A 24,570-nucleotide genomic window follows, 5' to 3' on the forward strand; every position below is an offset into this window, starting at 1 on the left:
CTGTTTTATTTACAACAACATGGATGTCGTACCTTCTCCTTTTTTAGAGTAGTTTGGTAGCTTTTTTTCACTTTCCTGGAGAACATGATAAGGTAATCTCATGTTGATTTCATGATCATAGCAAGTGAAAAAAACTTAATGATCAAATGAATTGTGTGCTTCTTCTAACGGACGGTGCTTCAACTTAAAATATTTATAAAACACCCATTTATGCTTGCAACAATCCAACACTTACTGTTCATAGTCACTGATTGCAGTAAGAAGCTAAGCATCCGTTTTGAATTTAAGGGGAATATCCCCTATAATATAGGGTGGGCAGCTGCCCCAAACGCAGCCTAAGAGCATATAGGGGGCAATTATGTTTCAGTTTTGCTTTGAAAGTAAACAAAGTGTTTGGCAAGCATCCACTTCTGTTTGGTAGAAAATAATTAGACAGCTAATGATTACATTAAAAAAAAAATGAAATTTCTGAATCAAAACCTCAGAACTTTATTGTGTTTATTACGCCGAGCATTTTCTGTAGATAAATTTATAAACACGGAACATGACCATCAGCATCCGACCTTAGCTCAGTTGGCAGAGCGGAGGACTGTAGTAGCTTAAAATCCTGAAAGTTATCCTTAGGTCGCTGGTTCGAATCCGGCAGGTCGGATTTTTTTAAATCTTTTTAATCAGCTGTTCAAAGCCTTTGTATCCAGCGACGATCATCTCCAATTAAAAGTCCTAATCCGACGACAATTGCGCCATTAATCGTTTTTGGCGCCGAACGCCCGATCACCGTTGATAATTAACCATGTACACTATAAATATCCTTCAGCATTGGAATAAAACAGGAAAATGGTGAATCTGCATTGCGCAGTGTAATGAAGTGATTAGCTTCAATTGATCAATTCCCAATTCGATATTCATGGCTTGGCGCCTCTTCTTAACTAAAATCCTGACACCTACCCTTCCGAACCCTAATTTTCTCAAAACCTCTCCATTCTCCACCTCATTTCTCGTCACTAAAATCCCCAAAAGGCTTCGAAAAAAACACAAAAAGCCCGATTCTCCCCGAACCCGGCCAGTACAACCCGACTCGGCTCGAATCCCTCACTTCGAATCGATCCTCAATCGCGACTCCGTCTTCCGATTCCTCACGAAAACAAAAGAATTCCTCTCCAAACAGCCCGAACGCGTCCTCCGCCTCGATGACGCCGGCAAACTCTACCGCGAGCTCGGGTTTCCTCGCGGCCGCAAAGTCGTCAAGTCAATTCAACGCCATCCTTTAATCTTCGATGTCTACCGCCACGTGGACAACAAAATGTGGCTTGGCTTCACTGATTTCGTGGAGCGATTGCTGGAGGAAGAGAGGTCGATCATGGAGTCGATGGAAACCGATAGGGTTAATAAGGTAAGAAAATTGTTGATGATTTCAAAAGAAAAGAGGATTCCTTTGAGCAAAATTTATCATAACAGGTTACTGTTTGGAATTCCTGAAGATTTCAGGGACCGAGTTGCAAAATTCCCTGAATATTTTCGGATTGTGGTTGAAAATGATGGCAAGAGGATTCTTGAATTGGTTAATTGGGATCCCACTTTAGCTGTAAGTGAGTTAGAGAGAGAGTTTATTGTTAATGAGGATAAGGTCAAGAAAGCATTTAAGTTCCCGGTGAAGTATGGGAAAGATTTGGGATTGGATGAGAGCGACACGAGAAAGCTTAATTTGTTGAACACATTACCGTTGGTTTCTCCATATAGCGATGGGTGGAAGTTTGATATGTGGAGTTTGGAGGCAGAGAAGTATAGGGTAGGTGTTGTACATGAGTTTTTGAGTTTGACTCTAGAGAAGAGAGCGAGTATACATAATATAGTGGAGTTTAAAGAGGAGTTTAGCTTGACTAGGCGGACGTATGAGATGCTTAAGAAGCAGCCACGGACTTTTCATTTAGCTGGAACGGAGATGAATTGGGCAGTGTTTTTGAAGGATGCTTATGGTGAGAATGGGATTTTAATTCAGAAGGATCCACAGGTTGTTTTCAATGAGAAGTTGCGTAAGTTTGCCCAAATGCAGGAAGGGGAAGTGGTTTCTGGTGTTGGGGAGGAATGATATGGAGATTGGCAGTTTTGGGAGTGGAGTAGCACTCCGGAGTTTTGCTTGAGGGAGAAGGAGATTTAGATGAATCAAGATCAGCGTTGTGTTGCACATATGTAAGGTATTTCTGACTGATAAATTACATCTTAGTGTATGATTTAGAAAATAGAACTTTGTAACGCTATAAATGATATTAATCTATATTGGCCTTGCTTAAAATATACTAGATAAACTGACATTAATCTGTTGTAAAATAGATTACATTACCAATAGCATATGTGAAAATGGCTTGTTAATTATTTTACCAATTGTTTTTCCTTTTGACCTAAGGCGAATTCATTTTTACTGGATGTACCCAATATGTTGGCAGTCCTGATGTCTTCTATGCTGACATTAGATAGTTGCTGCAAGATTATTGTTTTGCCTGTGATGTCAAAGCACTTACCACTACTAAGAAAGTAAAAATTTGATTAGAGCAATCCAGGAGTTTTTCTGTTTACTATTTTCTTGATTCTGTAAATGCCATTATATTGAAACCAATTTTACTTCATATTAGAAGTAATTTCCTCTCTCTGTGTGTGATCATCCTTATTTATTTCCCCTTTTTTTGTGCAGTGTGGTTGCATAGGTCACTGAGAACCTTGCTGAGCACAGTATGACCAGTGGAGGGGGGAAGTTATTTAAGTGTTGACTAAACATTTTATGGTTAATTTCACTGCATTTGTATGTCTCATTTTGCTTTCGGATCATTAATTTGCTGAATTCCTCTTGTTTTTCCCAAAGTCAAACTATCATGACTTTAGGATAAACTGAAAGGTGAATCCCTTTCACTGCCTTTGATTGAACCACCCTCTTGCCTGCCTACGTTAGGCTTGCCGGCTTTGAGCTTTCCCTACCCTAGTCCGGAGTGAAGAGTGGTAGGGACGTGGGGACATGGATTACGAAATCCATACGATAGATGTATGAGGGTTTCTTTGGCAAATGGTCCTTAACACTGGGAACATAATTTAACGTCTGACTGTATACATGGTATGTGTGAAATTGTAGTTACAGCAATGGACGAATTTGATTCTTTAGTTAAAAAGATCTGTTTTGCAGTTAATTAGTTCTTTCTTCTTTTTAACTCTTCAATTTCATTCTTTTTTCTTTAGTTTTAAATATTATATCATTTTAGTTCGTCTTCATTAAGCTTTGCTGTATGTATCTATATACATACAGTCTTTTCTACTTTGTCTTTTGTCTCTTTCGCAGCCTCTTTTTCTCTTGGGATAACAGATTAATGCTGTAGCTATATATATATGTGTGTGTGTGTGTGTGTGTATTTTTCAAAAGAAATTGGGGACACATTTGAGATTTCACTTCCAGTAACAATTGTACGTCTGTATGTTGAATCCAATCCAAAATGGTCTCCGTTAGTATCTACAGCTCTACTGTATCAAATTGAGGAACCAATTTTACAGATCTACAAATGAACCAAAAAATTCAAAATCTCGTGGCCTCTATGGTCACAGGACCAGGTGCATTCTCGATGGAAGACAAGCGAGGTCCCATTGCATTAATCCACCGATAACTGCTGCTGATGATTTTGATAATGTTGTCGTTGTCAAAAGTATACGTCTTCGAGTTGATAGGCTGTCAGATGTATGATTGTAATCTTTCCCAGAAAAAGGGGAAATTAGAAATAGCCTATAAGTTGCTCAGAAAGATTATTAGTTGCGTGCCTCGAAAACCATTAGCCTCTGTCTGGAGACGCAAAAGAAGCATGCCAGGGTTAATTGGGAGAACACGTATGAGATATGAGTTGTCTTGTTTACAAGAGCAGAGCAGACGTGTGACGAGAGTGGTCCATTTGTTCACAAGAGGAAGGTTAAGGGCTCAAGGCATACACGTATTCCAAATATAACGCCATGTCTTCCAAATAAACGCCCGACCGATATTCAGTCTTTGGTAGGACAAGAGCTGTAACGGAGATCCTATTAGATTAAATATGTATTTGGAATTGAGGTTAGACAATTATAGTTTTAAAAATTATAATACTAAAATATTTGTTAGAATATATTGATATGATGTTTCACTTATATAATGAGAAAATTATTATATCTTTAATAATTTTATTAAAATTATTATTTAAAATTTTTTTAAGATATACTATTAACTTTTGTTTCATAATTGTAATTTTTTTATATAATAATTATAATTTAAAAACTACAACACTTTAATTTCAAATAGACCCTAAGATTTAGTCATAATTAATAGCTTGATTCAAAAGCTAGTGATAAACCCTGCTTGTGGTAGTTTATTTTTTTAAATCATAATGAGGGGATTTAAGCACATCTTGTAGTATATATATATTTTTTAAAATCATAATGAATGGATTTGAGCACATTTTTTTGGTCATTGATTATAATATTAAGTTATTACTTAAAAGCTGATTGGCGAATGCTCTGTTCAAAGTGATAAGGCCATTGGATGTTCTTAACTATTGGCTTGCCCAATGAATCATTACAATGAAGCCTTAAAACACTATCCCCACATTAAATCATACCATAACGAACGCAAATTGATTAACCAAACCAATCCAACCATTAAACGAAAGGGAAAAAGAATAAGATATTTTCCTTAGTCTCGAGGTGAATAAGAAGAAAACTTGAGCTTTTAGGCAGTTTACTCAAGGATGCAAAACATCAAGCCGTAAAAGAAACATGCAAGGTGACACACTACCGAGATGAAGAAGCTTGTGCAGATGATACCATCTTTGAGACTACCGTCTTCGAGGCCAAATGGCTATGATTTCGGGTCTTGGACTTGCTCCTGCTTCTCTGCCCAATGCTCGTACTGCTCCTTTGATTGCTGGAGGGTAGTGATCCACTTCGGCCTGTTCTCTTTACTGCTTTTCTTTGAGAGCTCTGACTACTGTTTCCAAGTACAGCTTTGGCAATGCTATCTGTGAGCAACTCTCGTGCTCTTTGTGGTTTGATGGGCTGCTTGTTTAGATACACAAGTTTAGGAAGGAGACTACAGACTGCCTTGCGCAGCTGGTCGTCACTGATGTTGCTCTGAATGGGATTACCCAACAGGTTCAGAGCTAGCAATGACTGGTAATTAGCCACTAGCTGACCAAGAGCTTTTGTAGTAGTTATCTTGTTGAAGCTCATGTCTAGGACAGTCAACTTCAAAAGCCTATGCAGTCCCTCAATGTCACTAATCTTGTTCCCAGCAAGATAAAGTTCCTTAATTAGTGTACAGTTTGACAAGCCTGACGACATCAGAATGCAGAATGTGATTTAGAATTATACAAGTTGCAGGAGAGTCTCTTGCAGTTGGGAATTATAATAAGAAATTCAAAAAGCTTAAACGAAAGCCAGAAAACAGGTTTACTAAGGATATTACCATGCCCAATGCGAAAAATACGGTTATAACTAAGATCAAGGACTCGCAATCGGGTCAGTTCTCGTAGTCCTTCAATAGTGTTGATCTTGTTTCTTGACAAATTGAGTGTGTGAAGGCCCTTCGGCAGTGATCCTGTGGGTATGTGGACTGCAAATAGATAAAGAAGATCAGTTAGCATTATAAAAAATATTTATTTCTAGAAACAGGAGTTGTTTTCCCCATTTTTTGGGGCCAAAAACATACCTATAAAGTTGTTCGACAAGTTGACAGACCGGAGACTGGAGAAATGCGAGATTGTGGGAATGGCTTTCAAGCCTATACCCGCAATGTGAGCCACAGCTGAGGAAGAATTTAGAGACCGAATGACACTATTGGCGTGTAAAATTTCCTCTGATAGATTGATTTCTGAACGACGGGTCAAATGGGCAGTGCTTCTTGCCGGTGATTTACCAGTTTCAGGTGATGGTGGGAAAATGACACCTTCAGCAACCTCATCATCTTCAAATGGAGTTTCCATCCCAAGATCTTTCACCCATTCATCTACTCTTTTGAAGGAGGATGATTCTGCTGGAAATGCAACCCATTGTCTCTGAGGCCATACAGCAGAAACTTCATTCTGAAAACCATCCCAGCTCTGCCTGTCCTCGTTGTAACTACCATTACAACCTTTGTTCAAGGATTCTCCAGTGCATGATCCAGGTGATTCTGTCTTGCTTAATTTCGTTGCTTGATTTGGCTCAAGGGTATCTGAAGTGTACCCACCTTGCTGGTTCAAGACAACAGCACGATGTGGTTGTGGCTTTAAAATCCATGGTTTGTGCAGATTCCTGTGGCTCCAAAGAAACAATTTCCACCACAACCTTCTACTCCTTGAAGGAAGAATTTGGCTCGAGGAATGCTTCTTTAGCATTACTCTATCAGCACTGAAATGGCTAGTCACAGACATAGGACTGCCAGAATGATAATTCTCTCTTACCTTCTCAGAGAGTTCCTGCAATGCTTCAAAAGACTGAGATTTTGAAGGAGGCAATCGATCCGTTAATTTATTCAGCACTACCCTCGATTCCAGGTTAGAACAAGAACGTTTAAGCTTTGGTGAACCCCAGAACTCAGTCCTCCCAACCCCCGGATCACTAAGATGTCCACTTTGGATCATATCAATGCCCTTCTTCTCATCTTTCTCAGCACCGTTCACTGATTGTGCATTCACCTCTGGACTAGCTGTAGTAAAATAATCTGATTTTGTGTTTCTAAGATCAAACTCCTCTTTACCAACATTCGCATCATGGGCCTGAAGATCCAAGTCAGAGAAGTCCCTCTTGATTGATGTGGTATCTTCATGCTCATCCTCCCCTTCGTATGCTATCTCAGCTGGTTCAACCCCAATAGGAATTACAGGACTCTCATGACTCATCACCTTTACATTGCAGGGGGAATTGTTCTGGATGTCATAAGGTACCGAGATGCTAAAAGATGTTGATTTTGACTCATCATTCTCAAAAGGTTTCACTGGGTGTTCAAGCTTTATTTGCAGGGCTCTAATCTTTTTTGTGTATTCAACAGATGTTGAAGATCCCTCGACTCCCTACAAGCAAAAATTCAAGGTGAAAAACTACAAAAAGGCAAAATGATGTTTGTGCTGGTGTCTGAGAGATTATAGAAGTTTGTGACTCCGTTTTGTGCAACAGTATATGCGAATATCAAGATCGATTCTTACCTTATCTTTCTTCTTCCTCCCTCCACCTAAAAAGAAGCAACTGAATTTTGCCATATCTTAAGATCAGCAAACTCAAACTTCGAAAAAAGAGCCCCAAAATAAAGCAAATTTCTACTTCTTCTACCTCTTCAGTTTACAAATTTATGCTACTGGTGGTCACATCTCCGATGGTTTCTGCTTTTGGTTCTAACAGCAATGTATTCATTAAACAGCAGGATCACATTTGAAAATAATTTGAGGCAACATTAGCCATAATCAATGGGAAGGCGCCAAACCAAAGGGCGTGAGCCATAATGAAATGACGACTGAGGTCTGGAAAACAGAGAACCAAATCCTCCTCCGGCAAGCGAGGGTATCACCAGAGTGTCGGCCAGAGTTGAAATTGCTTCAGCTTCTCTCCAGAAGCTTTACGGAATCTAAATTGTCCAAGGCCAAACCTGCTTATTCATTCACACAACACACAATCCAAACCCAAGGTAAGAAAATTCCAAAAGCCACTCTGATTATTTGTTAAGCGTTGTCTGATCAAAACATGTGAACCACACCATCCGCTTTAGATATTTTTCAAAAACACACCAAACCAAGCAACCCCACACTCCCAGATTACTAATTTATCAAGTCCGAGTCAGAGCAAACAATAAGTCCATTTTTTTTCTTTTTTTTCTTTAAATTCAAGATTTAACAAACTCCATTACAAGAAAACATAAAATATAACAGTTCCTGTAGAGAAGAGCCGTACCTATTAAGGCCGAGCTTCGCCAGGTTGTGTTAAAGGGTGAGGATTTAGAATTCTTGAGCTCAAACCTGAAGATATTAGATGACGAAGAGAAGGAACTGAGGCCGTGAGTAGTTGGGTGAAGAGTTGGGATTGATGGGACGGAATGTGTTTTTTGAGAAATAGGTGCGACTTATTTCAGAATTATATTCTTTTAAACGACATACGCGCTTGAAACACGGCACCATGATTGTCGTGGGTTGGGTTACCTTTTACAATTAATTAATTCTATTTTGCCACCATGCGCATGGCAGGCCAACGACAAACTAAGCTTTAAAAATTAGACATTATTATTACTAACATGAAATATATTACTGGAATTTAATCAAATATCTGCCGCTTAAAAAAATGAAATTGGCAACCACATAAGCCAGCGTGACCGTTATTGTTGTTGACCTCTTTAGTTTTCGGGGCAGACAGTGTGTATAATTTTATTTTTCTCTATACTAATTAATTAAGAACGTAGCACAAAAAACATAAAAAAAAATTACCCTATATTTATTATTAGAGTAATGATATAGTCACAAACTCTTGTATAAATTTATTTTGTATAAATTGATGTGGCATAATAAAATTAGTTAAATTAAATATCTCTTAGTCCACATGATTTATTTTTATTCAATCAATAAATTGATACTATATCAGTATGTACAAAATAAATTTATATAAGAGTTTGTGGCTGTACCATCACTATTATTATTATTATTGATTAAAGGGCATTAAAATGAAATAAAAAAAAATTCACGTCGCTCGAGAAGAGGCTGGGTCAGGTCGTACGAAATGTTCTATTTTAGTACGAAATTTGAATTGTACCTGCCTGCATGGTGAATGATGATGTATGTCTTTGGACTGTTACTGGTGACGGTTGCGGTTCCCTGTGCGGTCGTGCCATCAGTTGCCACGTATGAATTATGATCTCCAACACAGCAACGATGATCGTGTCCTATCACATATTACCATCTCCATATCAACAATTTGATTTTATCGGTTAATTTTGGGCCGTTGTCGCGGGCGGCGCATAGAGGAATCTAGCCACGGGATTAATTTCCACACGGACTGTGCATGTCGGTGCAAGTAGACAATGACACCCCTCTCTCTTCTGTAATTCGCTCGATTGAGACTCAAGTAACCCTTGCGCGTTCTAATCAGTTATAACTTGCGTTACTTATTCTCTGTCACGAAAATAAAAATTTTGCAAAATCAATTTTTAGAATATTTATAAAACATTCAATGCATCAATTATTATCGTATGTTTACTTTCCGAATTAGAAAATTAGAATTTAAAATTAAAATTATTGACAATATTGCGGAAATCGAAATCATAAATCTTACCTTAATTTGTAAATAACGAATCAGAGATTGATTCTCAAAAAAGTTGGAAATCAATCTCTCAATCCTAAGAATAACGATTCTGCTCCATTAATAATTTAAAATTCTAAAAATACCTCTTATAAAAAAAAAGTGCAGCCAATGTCGATGAAGGTTCTGGTGGTCTCATACTGCGATTCGTAGTCGTCGGTTGGACGCGTCATGGTTTCAACACACACTTGGGTGGTGCATGCTGCTTCACCAAGCCTAATCGAATCGAATTTATTGGGAAAGCAAAAGCAATCCCAATCGAGTAACCCACCAAAAGGGACCCAATACTAATGCCAAGCCCTCTCAATCTTTTCCCCTGTTGCTTGTGATGCCACTTGTCTCCTAATCGAATCGAATTATATTCATGATGCCCCACGGAGCCCAGCGGATATGGTAACAATTTTTTTTTTTTTTCTCTTGAAATGTTAAACACCACTCGGACTTCGATGGCAAATAATGCTCTCTCTTATACATGATCATGCGGTCTAATGCTGGCCGCTTGTAATTTCATCTATTAGCGATATTTAAATCCTTGTTGTTGCCTACTTACATCTCATTAATTATTTTGGTTTGCTCGAAACGACAAGAAAAGATAAAGATAATGTTTTCAAACTTAAGTGGGACTAAAATGCCTTAGTGAATTAGATTCGTGGACCCAAGGATGAGAATTTTGAATTGGTTATTCTTTATTGACATATAATTAAGTTGCTTTTGTGAAATAATTTTCCTACCTTTAATGAGATAAACTATTTTAAGCAAATTTATATTCAAAGAACATATATTTTATTTCAATTTGTAATGAGCATGATACATGCTGTGCATTATATATTATAATGTGTTAAAAAGTTATTTGACTTATTAAACAAAACCACCTTTTCCAGAAAATAATTTTGGTCTCAATAATGCATGATGATCTCTTTGCTTAAACATGCATCATTTATATGTTATGTACTAGGCGCGTAGCCTTCATGTTTGAATTAATTTTACAAAAGTGCCTTTCAGAAATTGAAGAGCTAGCTGTTAGTGAATCCAAGAGCGACTCCTACTAGTAAAGGCTAAATAATCAACATTGTATTGGATGACGATTTAATTGGCCACGCCAACGCTTCAAATAATAAAAATGCACCATCTTTAACATCGCCTCTATTCTTCAACAACAACAACGACGACAGCACTATTAATAATAATAAATAATACAAAAAAGAATAGATTAATTGATTATGTAAAATTGTAAATTGCTATTGAATACATCTAATAATATGTGAGAGAAAAGATAGATAATACTAGTTGAGATTTTATTCGTAAGATATTAATTATCAAATTTTAATTCATTAAATAATAAGTGATAAAATTAATATCTTAACGACAAAAAAAAACGTTTGCCCTTTCTTTTTCCCAAAGAAAAATTGGTGACTTTAGTTGTACGGAGGACACGTACAATTCATGAATTTTATAGAACCTTGCCGGCACGCCGCCACTGTCATGCCACGCAGACCTACGCTCGCGTTGTACGGAGTACCATGCATGTCATCTTTTCAGTGTCGCTGAAGTCATCGCTGACGTCATTCGTTCATTTAATTCCCTATTTTAATTTACTACCACTAGTCTATTGCGTGCAAAACGCAAACTTGGTTCAGCAAGAGCCAGCGAGTGCCTCAAATTCTTTATTCATTTGAGACTCACAAGAATATTCCAATATATTTTTTTTTCTGACATGGACGCGTTTAGCAGGAGAGTAGTGCTAGGTGTAGAGAAGTACGAGAGAAATTGATCCTCTTTTTTTATCCACTCACTTTTTCTCTACTATTTTCTTCTTTATTTTTCTCTTATTTCTCTCGTACTTCTTTTCACCAAGCATTTTTTCTTAATAGAATTAATTATGATGGGTTAATTAAATGTATTAAAATATTTATTGAACTCACTTTTAAATAAAAAATTATTTTCTTTAAATTGTCCAAGACGTAAAGTCGTAAACTATTATTACAGGCAAGACAATATAACCATCAATTACTGAAGAAAAATATATTATTCACTCCCATCTTCAAGCCATTTGTTTTCTATGAACAGTTCCTATGTTTCTTTGAATTTTTACCCATTTATTGAATTTATTTTCTTACATCTATGCGTCTGTTAGTTCATGGAATGAAATTTCAAGGAATTTTTAAATATTTAAATTTGGCTAAAAGTTTGTCATTGATAAAACTCCCTCTTGATTTCAATCCTCATTCTATTCCCGTCAAACTTTTTTTATAATATTGAACAACAAATTCTTTCTACGTTGAAAGCCTTCCGAAAAAGTCCATGCAAGACCCGTATCCATTGAAAATGTGATCTTATCATCCATTTATTTCTTGAATGTTAAAGATATTGTTTCATGCACGAAATATTAGCAAAAAAAGCTACTTTAGAAAGAAAATTAAATGATTTGGGTCTGAAGCTGTGATGGATAAAGCGCTAGAGGGAGAAATGGAGGAAGGAATGAAAAATCAGTGAAAAAAAAAGGAGTAATTACAATAATTTAACTTAATTAGAGTATTTTAAGTATTAATACCTTTACGCAACTAATTATTACTTTCATATCAACTTGGGCGCCATTTCAGTTTCATTAATTTAGTTACGGGCTGATGACAAATTATCACGCCCGCAACTTTATATGCACACACTCACATATATGGACAAACACACTACTCACAGCGCAAAATGAGATAATGCGTCTCAGCAGATTCGAATGAAATCATTCGTCTTTTTCAAAAGTTTGATATACAGCAGATTTGATTCGTGTTAGCACCTAATCCTTTTCACGATTTGCTCCAATCATTTTGATTTTAGATGACCCCGCCGAGAATCACATGCAACGGTGGACATTACATACAAATGCATCTAACGATGCATATTGTTTGTTTTTCTAATCAAATTATCTTTACGTCTTGATATTTTTGTTATTGGCAGAGCCTTCAAATTACCCTTACTTTTAAGCTCAAACATGCACCGTATATTTTTAATTATCTAATCTAATCACAACGTCCCAATCCCAATGAGAGAGCCTGATCGTGAATGCAAAAGACGAAAAACTTGACACGTGAATGAGACACCCAACTTAATTAAAAACTTGACACATTATACAAATCGATTTAATATCAAGCCACTGGGGACACTCTAGCTATCTGTTGATTGATATATTCATGAATCATACTATCGTGACGGCATTATACAAGGAAGGCTTTCTTTTGAGGCCATTGAGATTGAACCTGAACCACATGTGAGACCTTTGCTCGTTTGTCCTGAGTTTCTCTGTTGTCATTTTCTCCTGATGTGTAACCATTACCACATACGTACGTACGTACACAAAAGCAGGCTCTTCAGTAATCCAAGAGCCGGCTATTATTAACTGAATCAAATAAAGACTCCTTTCTCCAAGGGCATCTATATTATACAAAAGCTTTCCAAGGGTTTCAATACGCATGTCAGCTGCTTTATTTTCTTGAATTGGGTAGTTCAGGGTTTGCTTTCGGAATTAGAATTCAACGTTGAACTGAATTTTTTTGTCTTTCTAACTAAACCATAATCTATATTCCATACTTTTTGTATATAAGAATTTTTTTTTCTAAATATTTACTAGCTTTTGTGGTCAGTCAAATTAATTTCTTAATATTTATTAACTTTTATTGCTGAAAAAAATTTGGTGATATTCATTTTTGAATGATGGGTTTTGATCCTCTTAGCTTATGATAGCATATAATGAAACTAATTATTTACACTTCGTAACTAAAAGAAAATATATGAAGGAATTGATGAGAATTGAAGAATTGAGAATGAAAAGAGAAAAAATGCTTAATTAAGCAATTATATAAAAAATTATTCTAATAATAGAATTTTTAATTAAAAAGAGGGTGTAGAGAGAAAATTGATGGGTTTAAATAACATCACCCTATATTTTATTAATATTTATATTTTTTTCTATCTTTTTTATTGGCCTCTTTTCATTAAAATGAGGGCTTCGGTCGTTGAAAGAATACTATATGCATAAATACATATTAAGGCATTCTTATTTTAACAAAGGATGCACACTACAATATAAAAAATATAAATTTCAATACATTGAGAATTGTATTTTTTTTGTCTGTTACTGTATTGAAATTTGTGTTTTTAGTTTTTTGGTGGCGTCCTTATTGTAATAAAATGAGGATGTCCTCACTAAAGAATGATTATGTGTGTGTATAGACAAAGTTTTAGAAAGATCATAAATTTATATTAGATTAAATTCACACAACTCAAATGATTTTCAGTCTTCAACTAGATGAGACAACCCCTAAATTTGTCACTCACATTCTTAATGTTTTGAGGTATAAGTTGGAATCAGTATCATTTCAATTTATTTGTGATAAGGTTGGACAATATATCTCGTCGAACATTAATGGAAGTAAATTTTTGAGTTAATACTCAAAAGTTTTTGGATATGCTACAAAAATAAGAATTTCAGATTATAACATATTCATTTAAGAGAGTCGGTGTTTGGATAGGTTACTAACAATACTTTCGGCTAGAGCTGGCAAAACGGGTCATCGGGTCGTGTTCGTGTCGTGTCAGCTTCGTGTCGTGTCAAATTTAGGTCGACCCAAACCCGATCCATTTAATAATCGTGTCAAAATATTGAGACCCAAACCCGACACGGAAAAATAATCGGGTTACCCAATAACCCGTTTAATATCTATATATTAAACAAAAGTTACATCAAATATTTACACACTATCATACATACGTATGTACATACATACATAATTTATCGATATTATAAAATATACATATCTACCAATATATTACACATGTACACTATTGAGGTTTTAATTATATATATATATATATATATATATATATATATATATATAATATTATTTATCAATATTATAAAATATACATGTCTATCAATTTTTACACATTTACACTATTGAAGCTCTAAATGTATGTAAAATTTTATAAATAAAACATTGTGTTTATATTCACCCTTTTAAAGAATAAAAAAAAAGAAAATCATCTCTAATATTTGAGTTTTAATTATAAGAATATGTAAATTATTTTAAAATAGAAAATATAATCGGGTCATTGATCGGGTAAATGGGTCAAAAATTTTAACCCAAACCCGACACGGAAAAAAATCGTGTTGACCCGGACCCGACCCATTTAATAATCGTGTTAAATTTGACGACCCATACCCATTTATTTATGTCGTGTTCGTGTCGGGTAATCGGGTCGTGTCAAATTTTGCCAACTCTACTTTCGGCTGTTGAGCGAAGTGGGCCAAATATTTAAGGCCTGTTATGTTCTTTGGATGATCTATCGGCTTACTTAGCTAGGTCCAGTTATTTTATTTTATTTTTTTGAGTGGTGCTGTTGGCACTTACTTAAACCTGACTTGAAACCCTTTTTTCATGTTTATAGCTTCGTTCATAGTTAAAATTACATAAAATGATAAAATAAATTCAATTAAAATCAAACATAATTTCTTTTTTGTTACAAAATCTTCACACCCAATCAATTATTTTATTGGGAATTTTGTAATTTTGCCTTTAATTTCTGATTATAGTTTTTTTGAAAAATAAAATAATTGTCCACTTAGTGAAGAAAATTCAATAGATTTGATAAAGTTTGTTTTTTTAATAAAATTTTGATAGACTTAAACGTTTTCTCTTAATCGCTTCAAAATCATTTTGGAATAAAAAATGAAAAATTGAATCCAATATGTATTAGATACTGGAAATAAGGAGTTTATGAGGTGTGGGTGTGAACTGCGAAGAGATTATATTAAAAAGAAAATATATTAATTGGGGTAATTAATTTTGTATTTGTAGTTTTACGTAATCGTATCTTGTAAAATTCTATTCATGTAAAAAAGAGAGGGGGGGGGGGGGGGGGGGAAAGAGGACCTAGGTCCAGATGAATTTGATAACTATCCCAATACTATTTTTCAAAACACAAACACTAATACATTTCACAAATTAGGCGGAGCACTAAAAAAACAAAAATACACGTGTCACCCGTACACTTGAACCTGATGCAAAACACACGATCTCTCTGGTTAGAGTAGCAAAGCTATAGACTATAGTCGACACTCCTAATCCTAACCCTTGGTCGTTTCTCCGATTCCGATTTCGCTCAAAATTTCAAAACTCTAAATCCGATGGCCACCGCCACCGTTGACCACCACCATCACCTCCACTATGACTCCCTCCCTTTAATCGATCTCCGCCTTCTCGCTCAATCAGAACTTCTCTCCCTCTCTCTCTGTTCTTCCCGCGTCTCCACCACCACCTCCTCCCAAAACGAAGACGAAGACGAAGTCTCCACTCCCAAAATAGACCGCTCCGTCTTCAACGAATCAGCTGGCAGCCGCAAACAAACCTTCTCACGCCTCCGCCTTGCGCCTCGCAATTCCCCCCAAATTCCACCTCAAATTCCCTACACGGCTGCTCGCGCCGAAACCCTCGACGAAGATAATCCTCAAATCGTAGGCCTATTAGAGTCTCTTTTCAATATTCAATCTCACTCGTCAAGCACAATCGTAAATGACCAGCAGTTAGTCCCTGTCCAGGTTGAGTATAAAGCTTACTTGAATGATGTGAATGTGAATGTGAATGTAGACGAGAATTTGCATGATGTTCCAATTAGTGTAGTTACTTATAGTGCAAGAAAGAGAAAGAGAGGGCGGCCGAGGAAAGATGAGATGACGTCTAGTGATAATTGGTGGTTTATCGAGAGTGAGAATAAGGTGAATGTGGTGAGCAAAAGCTCACTTAATATTACAGATAATGTTAATGTGGTTCCTTGTAAGATAGGAAAGAGGAAGCGAGGGCGACCGAGGAAGAGTGAGAATAGAAATAATAACTTTAAAGTGAATGCGGTGAGTGAGAGCGCACCAAATGTTGGAAAGAGGGGGCCAGGGCGGCCGAGGAAAGGTGAGGGTAAGAATGGAGATAAATCTGTCAAGAAGGAGATTGTGGTTAGTGAGAGTAAAGAGGATTTGGTGAATGAGGCATTGATGGAGAACGGGGATGGGATTGCTGTGAATTTGGTTGCATTGGCAAACACGGAGGATCCTTTTGGGGAGGAGTTGAGGAGGCGAACAGGGGGGAGTGAGAAGAGAGAAGAGTTGTTAGGCTTTTTGACGGGATTAAAGGGAGTGTGGGTGAGTTATAGGAAGAAGAGGAAGATTGTTGATGCAAGTGAATTTGGGGATGTATTGCCAAGGGGGTGGAAGCTCATGCTTTGCATCAAGAAGAAAGTGGGGCACATGTGGTTAGGTTGTCGCCGATATATAAGGTTTCTCTCAATTATGTCTTTTACCCTGTTGTGTTCTATTAAATGCTTTATTTCCAGCATTTGCATATTTTATTTTTGGTTACATCCACTTGCATATATGCAATCAAATATTGAACAAGTATTCTGTTTCTTAAAGTCAATTCCCCTTACTTTATTTGATGGGAATAAGAGCTATTTGAAAATAAAAATGCTAGCATATATTATTTGGAGTCTTTATGGAATTTCTGTTTGCTGTTAGTTCACTTGTAATGCCTTATGTTTCTTCTTTGAGTGATTAGACCAAAATTCTCATAAAACAAAACCTGTCAACACTGCTATTGAGTATGATATGGAGTTTATAGACAGCTTTTGCTGAGTCATGATTTTACCAATTCACTTTATGGGGTTATTCTGCTGGTATGATACAAGATAAGTTTCCATCCAACCAAATAAGCCAAGATTCCTATCACAACTTTCGAGATGCCATAAGTTCAGTATATGCCATGTTCCTTCCATGTTCCTTTAAGAAAAAGTAATTCTAAGCATTTAAATCAATGCTAGTGGCAGATTAACTGCTTCTGTTTTATGGAATTGTACTGAATCTTAAACATTGTAAGTGACAAAGAATACTTAGGACGTGTGGGAAGTAGCATGCTTGGCTTACCTTGTAGCATTCTAAGCAAAATTGTTTGATTGAAAAAGTGAAAAAAGGATCGGTCGAGTTTATGAATTTTGTTATTTTCTAAATCAATGCCTTGGTGAAGAAACATAACAAGTACATGCTTGTTGAGCTGGTCGATCAGCGACCTAACTTGCCTGAAGGTGCTATAATCCTTCAGATAAATACATGATATAGAATCTACGCATTGCTCATTTGGACTGCTATATATTAGGTCTTAAGTATCTGTTGCATTTACTTGAGATTGTTATCAAACTATTATTGCCTGTTTCCATGATCATTATCATTATTAGCCAAACCCAGTTACTTTAGAGATCTATTACTAAATCTGTGCAGACTCTGCGATCTGCATCATTCTATCCAAAAATCTACTACATTTGTTGTCTACTTTTGAACTGAGCCCTAGATACTTTGGAAGCACTGAAGTAATAATATTCAACATTATTTATTTAGTACTTGTAAATCAGAGCAATTTCCTGTATTGTAAATCAGAACAATTTCCTGTATAAGTTGTGTATTTGAAGTTTTTTTCATCAGTTTGTCTGCCCGTCGTTAGACCTCTTACCGAGTTTATCTTGTTAGGAAAGGCCATGGAAAAGATGAGGGCATAGCATGCATAATGAGACTTCTAAGTGATAATGCTTTTCTATAAACCATGCTGAAAAATATGGGTGTAAACAGAATGAGTTATTTAGACCATTGTTCTAGTAAAAGAATTTTCTACCACAGCTGTCTTTTAGTTTATCTTCCACCACCGCCGCCTTGCCCTCCCCCCGCCGGGGACATATATTGTGTTATTTTTCAAGAATCTCATCTCATTTGGAAAAAAGTTACAAATTTTTAAGTCATCCTGATAAAGGCGTAGGGTTGCAGCTCTATCTGCTGAATTAGGATCTACATAACCCTATTTAAATGGGAAGAAAATAAGTTTTTGAATGCTGTGGAGTTATTGCTTATACTAAGAAGCCTTCTTCTTTATAGTATATACCTTTCATATCATTTATTTCATGACTCATGTTGTGATTCTATTTTTGTGTTTGCAAAACTACATTGTTCATTTAGTGGTGAGTTGAGGCTGCAACACTATACTTACAAGTTTTAATGGTTATTTTGAAATTCTATAGTCTTAGCTGTGTGGTTCTTACACTATTTTCCCTAATTCAATACCATCCAGCCCTAATGGGCGGCAGTTTGTGTCCTGCAAGGAAGTTTCTTCATACTTGCTCTCCCTATCTGGACATAAAGTTGCAAGTCAGCCAAGTGCTGCTCATACTGGTGACTGCATTCAGTTGGATAACAAAATGACTTTTGGAAATGTAAGTCATCCATCTTTTTTTTTTTTTTTTATGCATTGCAAGTTTTTGTGTGGTTTCCATATACAAGCTATATTGCATACAGGCTGTGGATCCTATACTCAAGGATGACAAGAATGGGGCTGACCTGGTTTTCCATTTGCCATTTCCTGCTTCTTCTGTATCTACTGGGCATGAGAAGCAAGCCACTTTACCGAAGATAATGAGTCCAGGGGAAGACAAAGGACAGGAAAATTGCAATAAGAAGTATAGTGTTTCTAACATAACTGATGAGAAAGTGGAGAAGATGAACGCGGCCACTGAGGTCACTGCTGCTAAACTCGATGTTAGTTTTGGTGCTAAAGCAGTCATGTGTAATCATCAGAATAATAAACATTTTGGATCCTGTAGTGAAAGAGATGTTCCCAAGAACACCATTAGTAGTAGTAATAATATGAGCGGACAGGATCAAGTTTTTCAACCACTGATACTTGACAGTAGTGGTAATGGTGTTTATTTTAGCTCAGTGGAGAAGCAGAAGCAAGAGATAGGTGATGATAGTGGTTTTGTTTCTCCAAATGCCAAGGATGAAATATCAAGTTGTCAAAATCTAGAGAAAGGACTTTTTACTAGCTCCATGGAACATATGAAAGTTGATGTGGATAAATGTGAGAGAAATGAGGCAATAGCTGGTTCTGTATATGGTTGCTCCAGGTTGGTGGATACTATGACGTATGAAAAGGGGCGTGGAAGTTTTGAAGGTTGTTCAGTTGTTCTGTCTGGGAGTGAGCTAAAATGTGGTTCCATGAATGCTGTGAACAAATCAGGGAGGCCAGAGGATTCTGAAGATGGCCTGCTTAATTTGTTTGGGAGTGAAAAAATCTTTGGTTTTGATAATAATTTGACCAAGGTTTCTGTTGATAAAATGGAGGTCCCCAAATTTGACGAAGTCAGGAACTCGAGCGAACATGCTGACGGCCTTAAAAATAATTATAGGGTTGACACATGCACAGTTCAGGGGTCCAGGTTAGAGGATTCAGACAATGCTAGGAATAATGAACTAATGTCTGATATAAGCAATCACAACCGATCTGGTGTGGATTTCGTGACTCAGCTTTTGTGGAGAACTGATGAAGAAAACATCTTGTTGAGTAGTTTAACAGATACTTCATCTCGACTGTTGCAGTCATCTGCATTTGGAACAATGTCGGATAAGGTATGTGGTTTGTCCGTTCTTTAAGTTGTAGTATGTTGATGTCAGGAAGCATGGGATTTTCTGGTGCATGATGAAGTAATGTATTATTCATGCCGCATGCCTGTATGTAGCATATTACTGCGAACAACTTAGTTGACAACTGCCACACTTTCGTTTTTTTTTCCTTTTTTCTTGATTTCTTATCTTCTAGCACCATAAAAAGATTTTGTGTATGTTTTCAATTGCTGTTGTAGTGTATTCCATGTCGAGTTTGCATTCCCAATATATGCTAATAGAACTCTCTGTTGAATTTTATTACCGCTGCTTTATTAGAGGAAACTGAAGCCCTTGTTAGTGATCGGTTAGTGATGGATTTCATGAATAAATCCTTTTTGATTACTCAAAATTGCTATGCACATAAACTTCTGAATGACATGAAAAAAATATAATGTGGAATTTCTAATTTTGATGGACAGGGTGTAAGCGAACTCTTTGATGAGAAATATGACAGTATATCAGGTTTTGAAGGGATGAGAATGGGCACCACAGAACATCTGGAATATAATTTTCTGACTACTCAACCAGGCCGTCATTCAGAGGTTTCCAAGGTCCTGTCGTATGATGCAGAGATGTCGCAAGGGTTTGACTCCTCTGTTTGGCTTGAGAAGGAAGCCTTGCCTTTGTTGCCAAAGATAGGGAGCAGGCATCGAGTCACTACCGTGTGTGCCTGGTGCAGAAATGAGTTCCATCATGAGCCTATTGACACCGGAGGTGAAACTGGCTCGGTGGGTTTTATGTGTCCCACGTGCAAGGCTAAATTCTCTGGCAGCCACAATTCAGTGTAGAACGGTTTTTCTACGAAGAACTCAGCTCTCGTCCCTTGAGGAGCTGCTTCTCATCTGCTCTATTTTAATCAAGGATAATCGGGAAAAGGTAGATCCGCATCCGAGGAAGACCATCTTTGGCTATAGGGCAGCCAATTTTCTCAGTTTGGCAGGGATCCAGTTGGTAAATACCAATGTTCTGGATCGCGTATAAGTTGTCATATATTTCAAGTGGCATACTGAGAATTGATTCCTGCTAATTGTCTTTAACATAACCAGATCAGCTGAGATGCTGTCGGTGTATGTAACAAACTGGCTATTTTCCTTAATGAAGTTTTTTGTTACTAGGGTTTCTTTTGTTTCTTAGATACTATTTTATGGGTTTTATCTTAGTTCTTGTTTTCTCCCCCTGTTTGAGGCGTCGCACAAATATTAAGTAGCCAATTGATCAATATATTGCCAACTTGGTAGTGTTCAGTGTTCCTTTCGAATGTTCAAATTCAGTTGCTTTTAGCAGAGGATTGGTACTCATTTTGTTTTAATTTTGAGTTTTGTTAATAATATAATTCCATTAAACGATCGTATCACTTCGCTACCTAGCATTAAAAAACCAAGGCAATAGTTTCGTTTGTACAGTTGTTTTTCCCTTTTGTTTTTTTTCTTACGGCGTTTGTTCCCACATTTAAGAAAAGGGTTACTAGAAACAAGAGACACAACGACAGGCACAACCCAGTGGCGCATCATCATAATATCAACAGCAAGCTGCCTAAAACTCTTGTTCCCGATAATCTTTGCTATTTATAGTATCGCAAACACTACAGGTGTAATCTTTTCTGTGGTAAAATTAGCCTCATCCGAAAATTATTTGCATTATAATATACGCATTTAAATATAAAAAAATATAAAAGTCAATAGCCAACGTGGTCAGACTTACGCACGTGTGTACCAAATGCTTGCGACTGGAGGACACATTTTAATTTTAATTTTCACCATTCGCTTATTTATATAGGCTTTTGCAAATTGCAAGGATTGTGTTTGGTGTTAGCACTTGCAGACAGCACCCACCCCTCCAGCATTTACAACCAAACGACACCGTCGACAACCCAAACGCCAGCCGTGCGCACTGCGCACTCCCCTTCGCTCCCTCCTCTTCCAATCTTGGGATGAACCAAAACAACAAAATCCGTTTTTAATTTAACAACCGAAATTAGCATTTATCTAGCAATTAATAAGATCACAACATCCTTTTGCTCTAATGACCCGGGCCCCTCTTATCTTCTTCTATTATTCCTAAAGCTTTGATTTTGGATTTGTTTGTGATTTTGATTTTGCGGTGGGCACGATTTGGTGGTAGCTATTGACGATGGGGTTGAGATTCTGGGAAACGGGGATCCTGATGCTGGTGCTGTGGGGAAGGCTGACGTGCGCTGTCGTGGCAGTTAGATTTCCATTATGTCCGACAGAATCCGTTACGGACTCGATCTTTAGGTTTCAAGATTCTTTCTGTCCAATTAGCTGCAATGACTTTCAGGATATCGTCGGTGTTATCGAGGTACGTATCCAAGCTTCTGTATTCATGTCAATTGAATTTTGAGAACTGGAATTTTTTATTCATTTTTTTCTTTTTAGCTGTTTGTGGGACAGAATCTGTTGTTCGAATTTGGCTGTTTGAAATTTAAAAATTGGAAGTCTGATTTTTGTTTCTAATTATATAAAAAAATTGGAGTTAAATTTAGAGGATTCCGTATTCAAAATTTAGCAATAAACTTCGATTAATGATCATTTTGGAAAAAGAAATTAAAGGATTTTTGGGCAAAAGAAAAGGATTGATATTCTAGTGTTTGTATTTTAGCTGCTTTGTCGCTTTAGAGTTCTGTAAAGGTACAAGCCTTTTGGAAGTAGTTTTGAAGCTTCTCATGGTAAATTTTCCTTCCTAGCAAAACCAACCAACTTTGACTAAACATGCAGGGAAGAAAAAGTTCTTAGATAATGATTTTTTGCCTGGATTCTTAAAATGTCACTGAATATTGATATTCCCAAGTTCCAGTGGGACATTGCTAATCAGATACATGGGAAAAGTTGTTGGTAGAGTTAATTTTGGTTTTGGAAAAACTTACTATCGTGGTTAATAATGAGAAAAGGACGATATACTTGGGTGACATAGATGTTGATCAGTTTTATAATTTTATAAGATTTATTTGCTTTATTAATTTAAGTCTGTTAGTATATTTGATGGGAAGTGTGCAATTTGGTTTTTGTGAAGGGGGATGAGGTTTCACTGCAAATGGCTCTGAATATGGTTCAGAAGAATAGTCATGAATATGTAGCTGTTCTTTTCTACGCATCTTGGTGTCCTTTCTCTCGGAATTTTAGACCAAGTTTCTCTGTCCTTTCCTCTTTATATTCCTCCATCCCCCATTTTGCAATAGAAGAATCAGCCATCAGGCCAAGGTATGCAAAGGATTATCCATCTTTCTATATCTACAATTTTGAATGAATCTATTTGGCTGTTGGATTAACTTTTGGATTGATTCTACAGCATACTTTCAAAGTATGGAGTTCATGGGTTTCCAACTCTTTTTCTACTTAATTCATCTATGCGTGTGCGATACCATGGCTCCCGGACTCTTGATTCACTTGTTGCTTTCTATAGTGACGTCACTGGTATGGCATTTTATTTTTGGAGTTACTTGTCATGGGATACTTTGGACCATAAAGATGATTTGCTGATTTTTTTAATGAGAGTTGCTTCTTATTTACAAACAAATTCTTACTCTCTTCTTTTTAAACTGAGTATATCAACAGATGATTAAACATGCGTTGGTGTGCTTTAAACATGGTTTCTTATTGTCTTATGTTGTAGGATATGCCTTGTTTAGTTCCATAATTTTAATATTGTTCCGAAGTAAGAGACTGTTCACACATGCATGTGACTGGGAATGGGGACAGATAAACATATTTGATTGTCCCTTTAGTAGCAAATATCTGTTGGCTATTATATTGTTTTATTTATAAGTTAAAAAAAAAAGAATTTCTGTTGTTTTCTCCATGTAATTTTGTAAGAGAGTGTTCATTAAATTTTCTCTTATGGGACTTGATGAATTTCATGCATTATAGGGATGAATACAGCATCACTGGATAAAATATCCCCAGACAAAGTTGGGAAGGCATCAAATCATGAGAAGCACAATAACACAGAAGAGGAAAGCTGCCCATTCTCATGGGCAAGATCACCGGAGAATTTACTTCAACAAGAGACATACTTGGCTCTGGCTACTGCATTTGTGCTTTTGAGATTGGTTTATATATTCCTTCCAACTCTGCTTGTATTTGCTCAATTTACTTGGAGAAGGCTCATCCGAAATCTTAAACCGGGGAGCTTGTTGGAGCATCCTCGGACTTATTTGAATCGAGCAATACAGTTGTTTAAAACTCTAAATGAGCCTTGCAAGAGAAGCAACCTGCAGGAAGGAGCGTTAAATGCTAGAGCATGGGCTTCCAAGTCTCTTGCCACGGTTTCAATTGGGGATGCAAGCAGCAGCCGGGGTGCATGTGTGAATGAATGCCACTTCCATTAATATGGGATAGATATTTGGATGTCCTGTGAAAGCTTTGGCTGCCGATTCTGTTATGGTAGAATTTTCTTTGTCTTCTTTTCAGGATAATTTTGATAGTTTGGATTAGGGTCCATCTTTGTATGACAAAAGTGATATTGATGCTGTATTATTGGTCCATTTGTTATTTGTCTATATAATTAAGAATTTAATTGATTTTGCACTTCTTGGGCCACGTTTACTTACTGATTTTGCATTTTTTTTTTGTCTCTAGTGCTACTTAACTTTCAAGTCTTGATTATTAAGAGCGTATTTGAGTTTGAAGTGCTTTTACTTTTAATATACAATTGTTCGAATAAAATTACCGGCTATCAGGCGAGGTGGGTGGATGGTAAAAACTGTCTACAAAGAGAGAGAC

General features: G+C 36.6%; 4 protein-coding genes and 1 non-coding gene across 6 annotated transcripts; 4 read left to right on the forward strand and 1 right to left on the reverse strand.

Annotated features, from left to right (window-relative positions):
* Positions 1-558: 558 nt before the first annotated feature.
* Positions 559-652, forward strand: TRNAY-GUA (transfer RNA tyrosine (anticodon GUA)). The gene is made up of 2 exons: positions 559-595; positions 617-652. It is a non-coding gene; the product is annotated as a tRNA-Tyr (tRNA).
* On the forward strand, positions 576-3,176 carry LOC102627246 (protein WHAT'S THIS FACTOR 1 homolog, chloroplastic). Of its 2 annotated transcripts, none has more exons than XM_006472526.4 (2): positions 576-2,190; positions 2,690-3,176. In XM_006472526.4, exon 1 carries the CDS (start codon positions 908-910, stop codon positions 2,087-2,089), a length of 1,182 nt encoding a protein of 393 aa, XP_006472589.2. In that variant the 5' UTR covers positions 576-907; the 3' UTR covers positions 2,090-2,190; positions 2,690-3,176. The 2 variants fall into 2 exon arrangements, with proteins under 2 accessions (XP_006472589.2, XP_006472588.2); XM_006472525.4 differs by having other exon boundaries at positions 578-2,195.
* Positions 3,177-4,634: 1,458 nt separating this feature from the next.
* LOC102627736 (uncharacterized) lies at positions 4,635-8,156 on the reverse strand. Its single transcript, XM_006472527.4, has 5 exons — positions 7,921-8,156; positions 7,182-7,618; positions 5,708-7,049; positions 5,465-5,611; positions 4,635-5,330 (listed from the first exon to the last, which is right to left on the reverse strand). The coding sequence occupies exons 2-5, from the start codon at positions 7,233-7,235 to the stop codon at positions 4,792-4,794; spliced, it is 2,082 nt and encodes a 693-aa protein (XP_006472590.2). The 5' UTR covers positions 7,236-7,618; positions 7,921-8,156; the 3' UTR covers positions 4,635-4,791.
* A 7,233-nt stretch (positions 8,157-15,389) lies between these two features.
* LOC102628030 (uncharacterized) lies at positions 15,390-20,964 on the forward strand. The gene is made up of 4 exons (XM_006472528.4): positions 15,390-16,629; positions 18,462-18,603; positions 18,686-19,795; positions 20,251-20,964. Exons 1-4 carry the CDS (start codon positions 15,491-15,493, stop codon positions 20,617-20,619), a joined length of 2,760 nt encoding a protein of 919 aa, XP_006472591.2. The 5' UTR covers positions 15,390-15,490; the 3' UTR covers positions 20,620-20,964.
* A 643-nt stretch (positions 20,965-21,607) lies between these two features.
* Positions 21,608-24,375, forward strand: LOC102628320 (5'-adenylylsulfate reductase-like 4). The gene is made up of 4 exons (XM_006472529.4): positions 21,608-22,150; positions 22,862-23,049; positions 23,138-23,262; positions 23,716-24,375. The coding sequence occupies exons 1-4, from the start codon at positions 21,962-21,964 to the stop codon at positions 24,174-24,176; spliced, it is 963 nt and encodes a 320-aa protein (XP_006472592.2). The 5' UTR covers positions 21,608-21,961; the 3' UTR covers positions 24,177-24,375.
* Positions 24,376-24,570: the final 195 nt, after the last annotated feature.

This window comes from Citrus sinensis, chromosome 5 (genome assembly GCF_022201045.2).
Source record: "Citrus sinensis cultivar Valencia sweet orange chromosome 5, DVS_A1.0, whole genome shotgun sequence".
NCBI lineage: Eukaryota > Viridiplantae > Streptophyta > Magnoliopsida > Sapindales > Rutaceae > Citrus > Citrus sinensis.

What these genes read in the sequence shown, in the direction of transcription:
- LOC102627246 (XM_006472526.4), top strand. Translation starts at nt 908, where the DNA reads ATGGCTTGGCGCCTCTTCTTAACTAAAATCCTGACACCTACCCTTCCG.
- LOC102627736 (XM_006472527.4), bottom strand. Translation starts at nt 7,235, where the DNA reads ATGGCAAAATTCAGTTGCTTCTTTTTAGGTGGAGGGAGGAAGAAGAAA. An exon ending in GGAGGAAGAAGAAAGATAAG is followed by an intron (nt 7,050 to 7,181) that starts GTAAGAATCGAT and finishes TTTTGCTTGTAG; the next exon opens with GGAGTCGAGGGATCTTCAAC. An exon ending in CTTGTCGAACAACTTTATAG is followed by an intron (nt 5,612 to 5,707) that starts GTATGTTTTTGG and finishes ATCTATTTGCAG; the next exon opens with TCCACATACCCACAGGATCA.
- LOC102628030 (XM_006472528.4), top strand. Translation starts at nt 15,491, where the DNA reads ATGGCCACCGCCACCGTTGACCACCACCATCACCTCCACTATGACTCC. An exon ending in ACAAAATGACTTTTGGAAAT is followed by an intron (nt 18,604 to 18,685) that starts GTAAGTCATCCA and finishes TATTGCATACAG; the next exon opens with GCTGTGGATCCTATACTCAA. An exon ending in TTGGAACAATGTCGGATAAG is followed by an intron (nt 19,796 to 20,250) that starts GTATGTGGTTTG and finishes TTTGATGGACAG; the next exon opens with GGTGTAAGCGAACTCTTTGA.
- LOC102628320 (XM_006472529.4), top strand. Translation starts at nt 21,962, where the DNA reads ATGGGGTTGAGATTCTGGGAAACGGGGATCCTGATGCTGGTGCTGTGG. An exon ending in GAATCAGCCATCAGGCCAAG is followed by an intron (nt 23,050 to 23,137) that starts GTATGCAAAGGA and finishes TTGATTCTACAG; the next exon opens with CATACTTTCAAAGTATGGAG. An exon ending in TTTCTATAGTGACGTCACTG is followed by an intron (nt 23,263 to 23,715) that starts GTATGGCATTTT and finishes CATGCATTATAG; the next exon opens with GGATGAATACAGCATCACTG.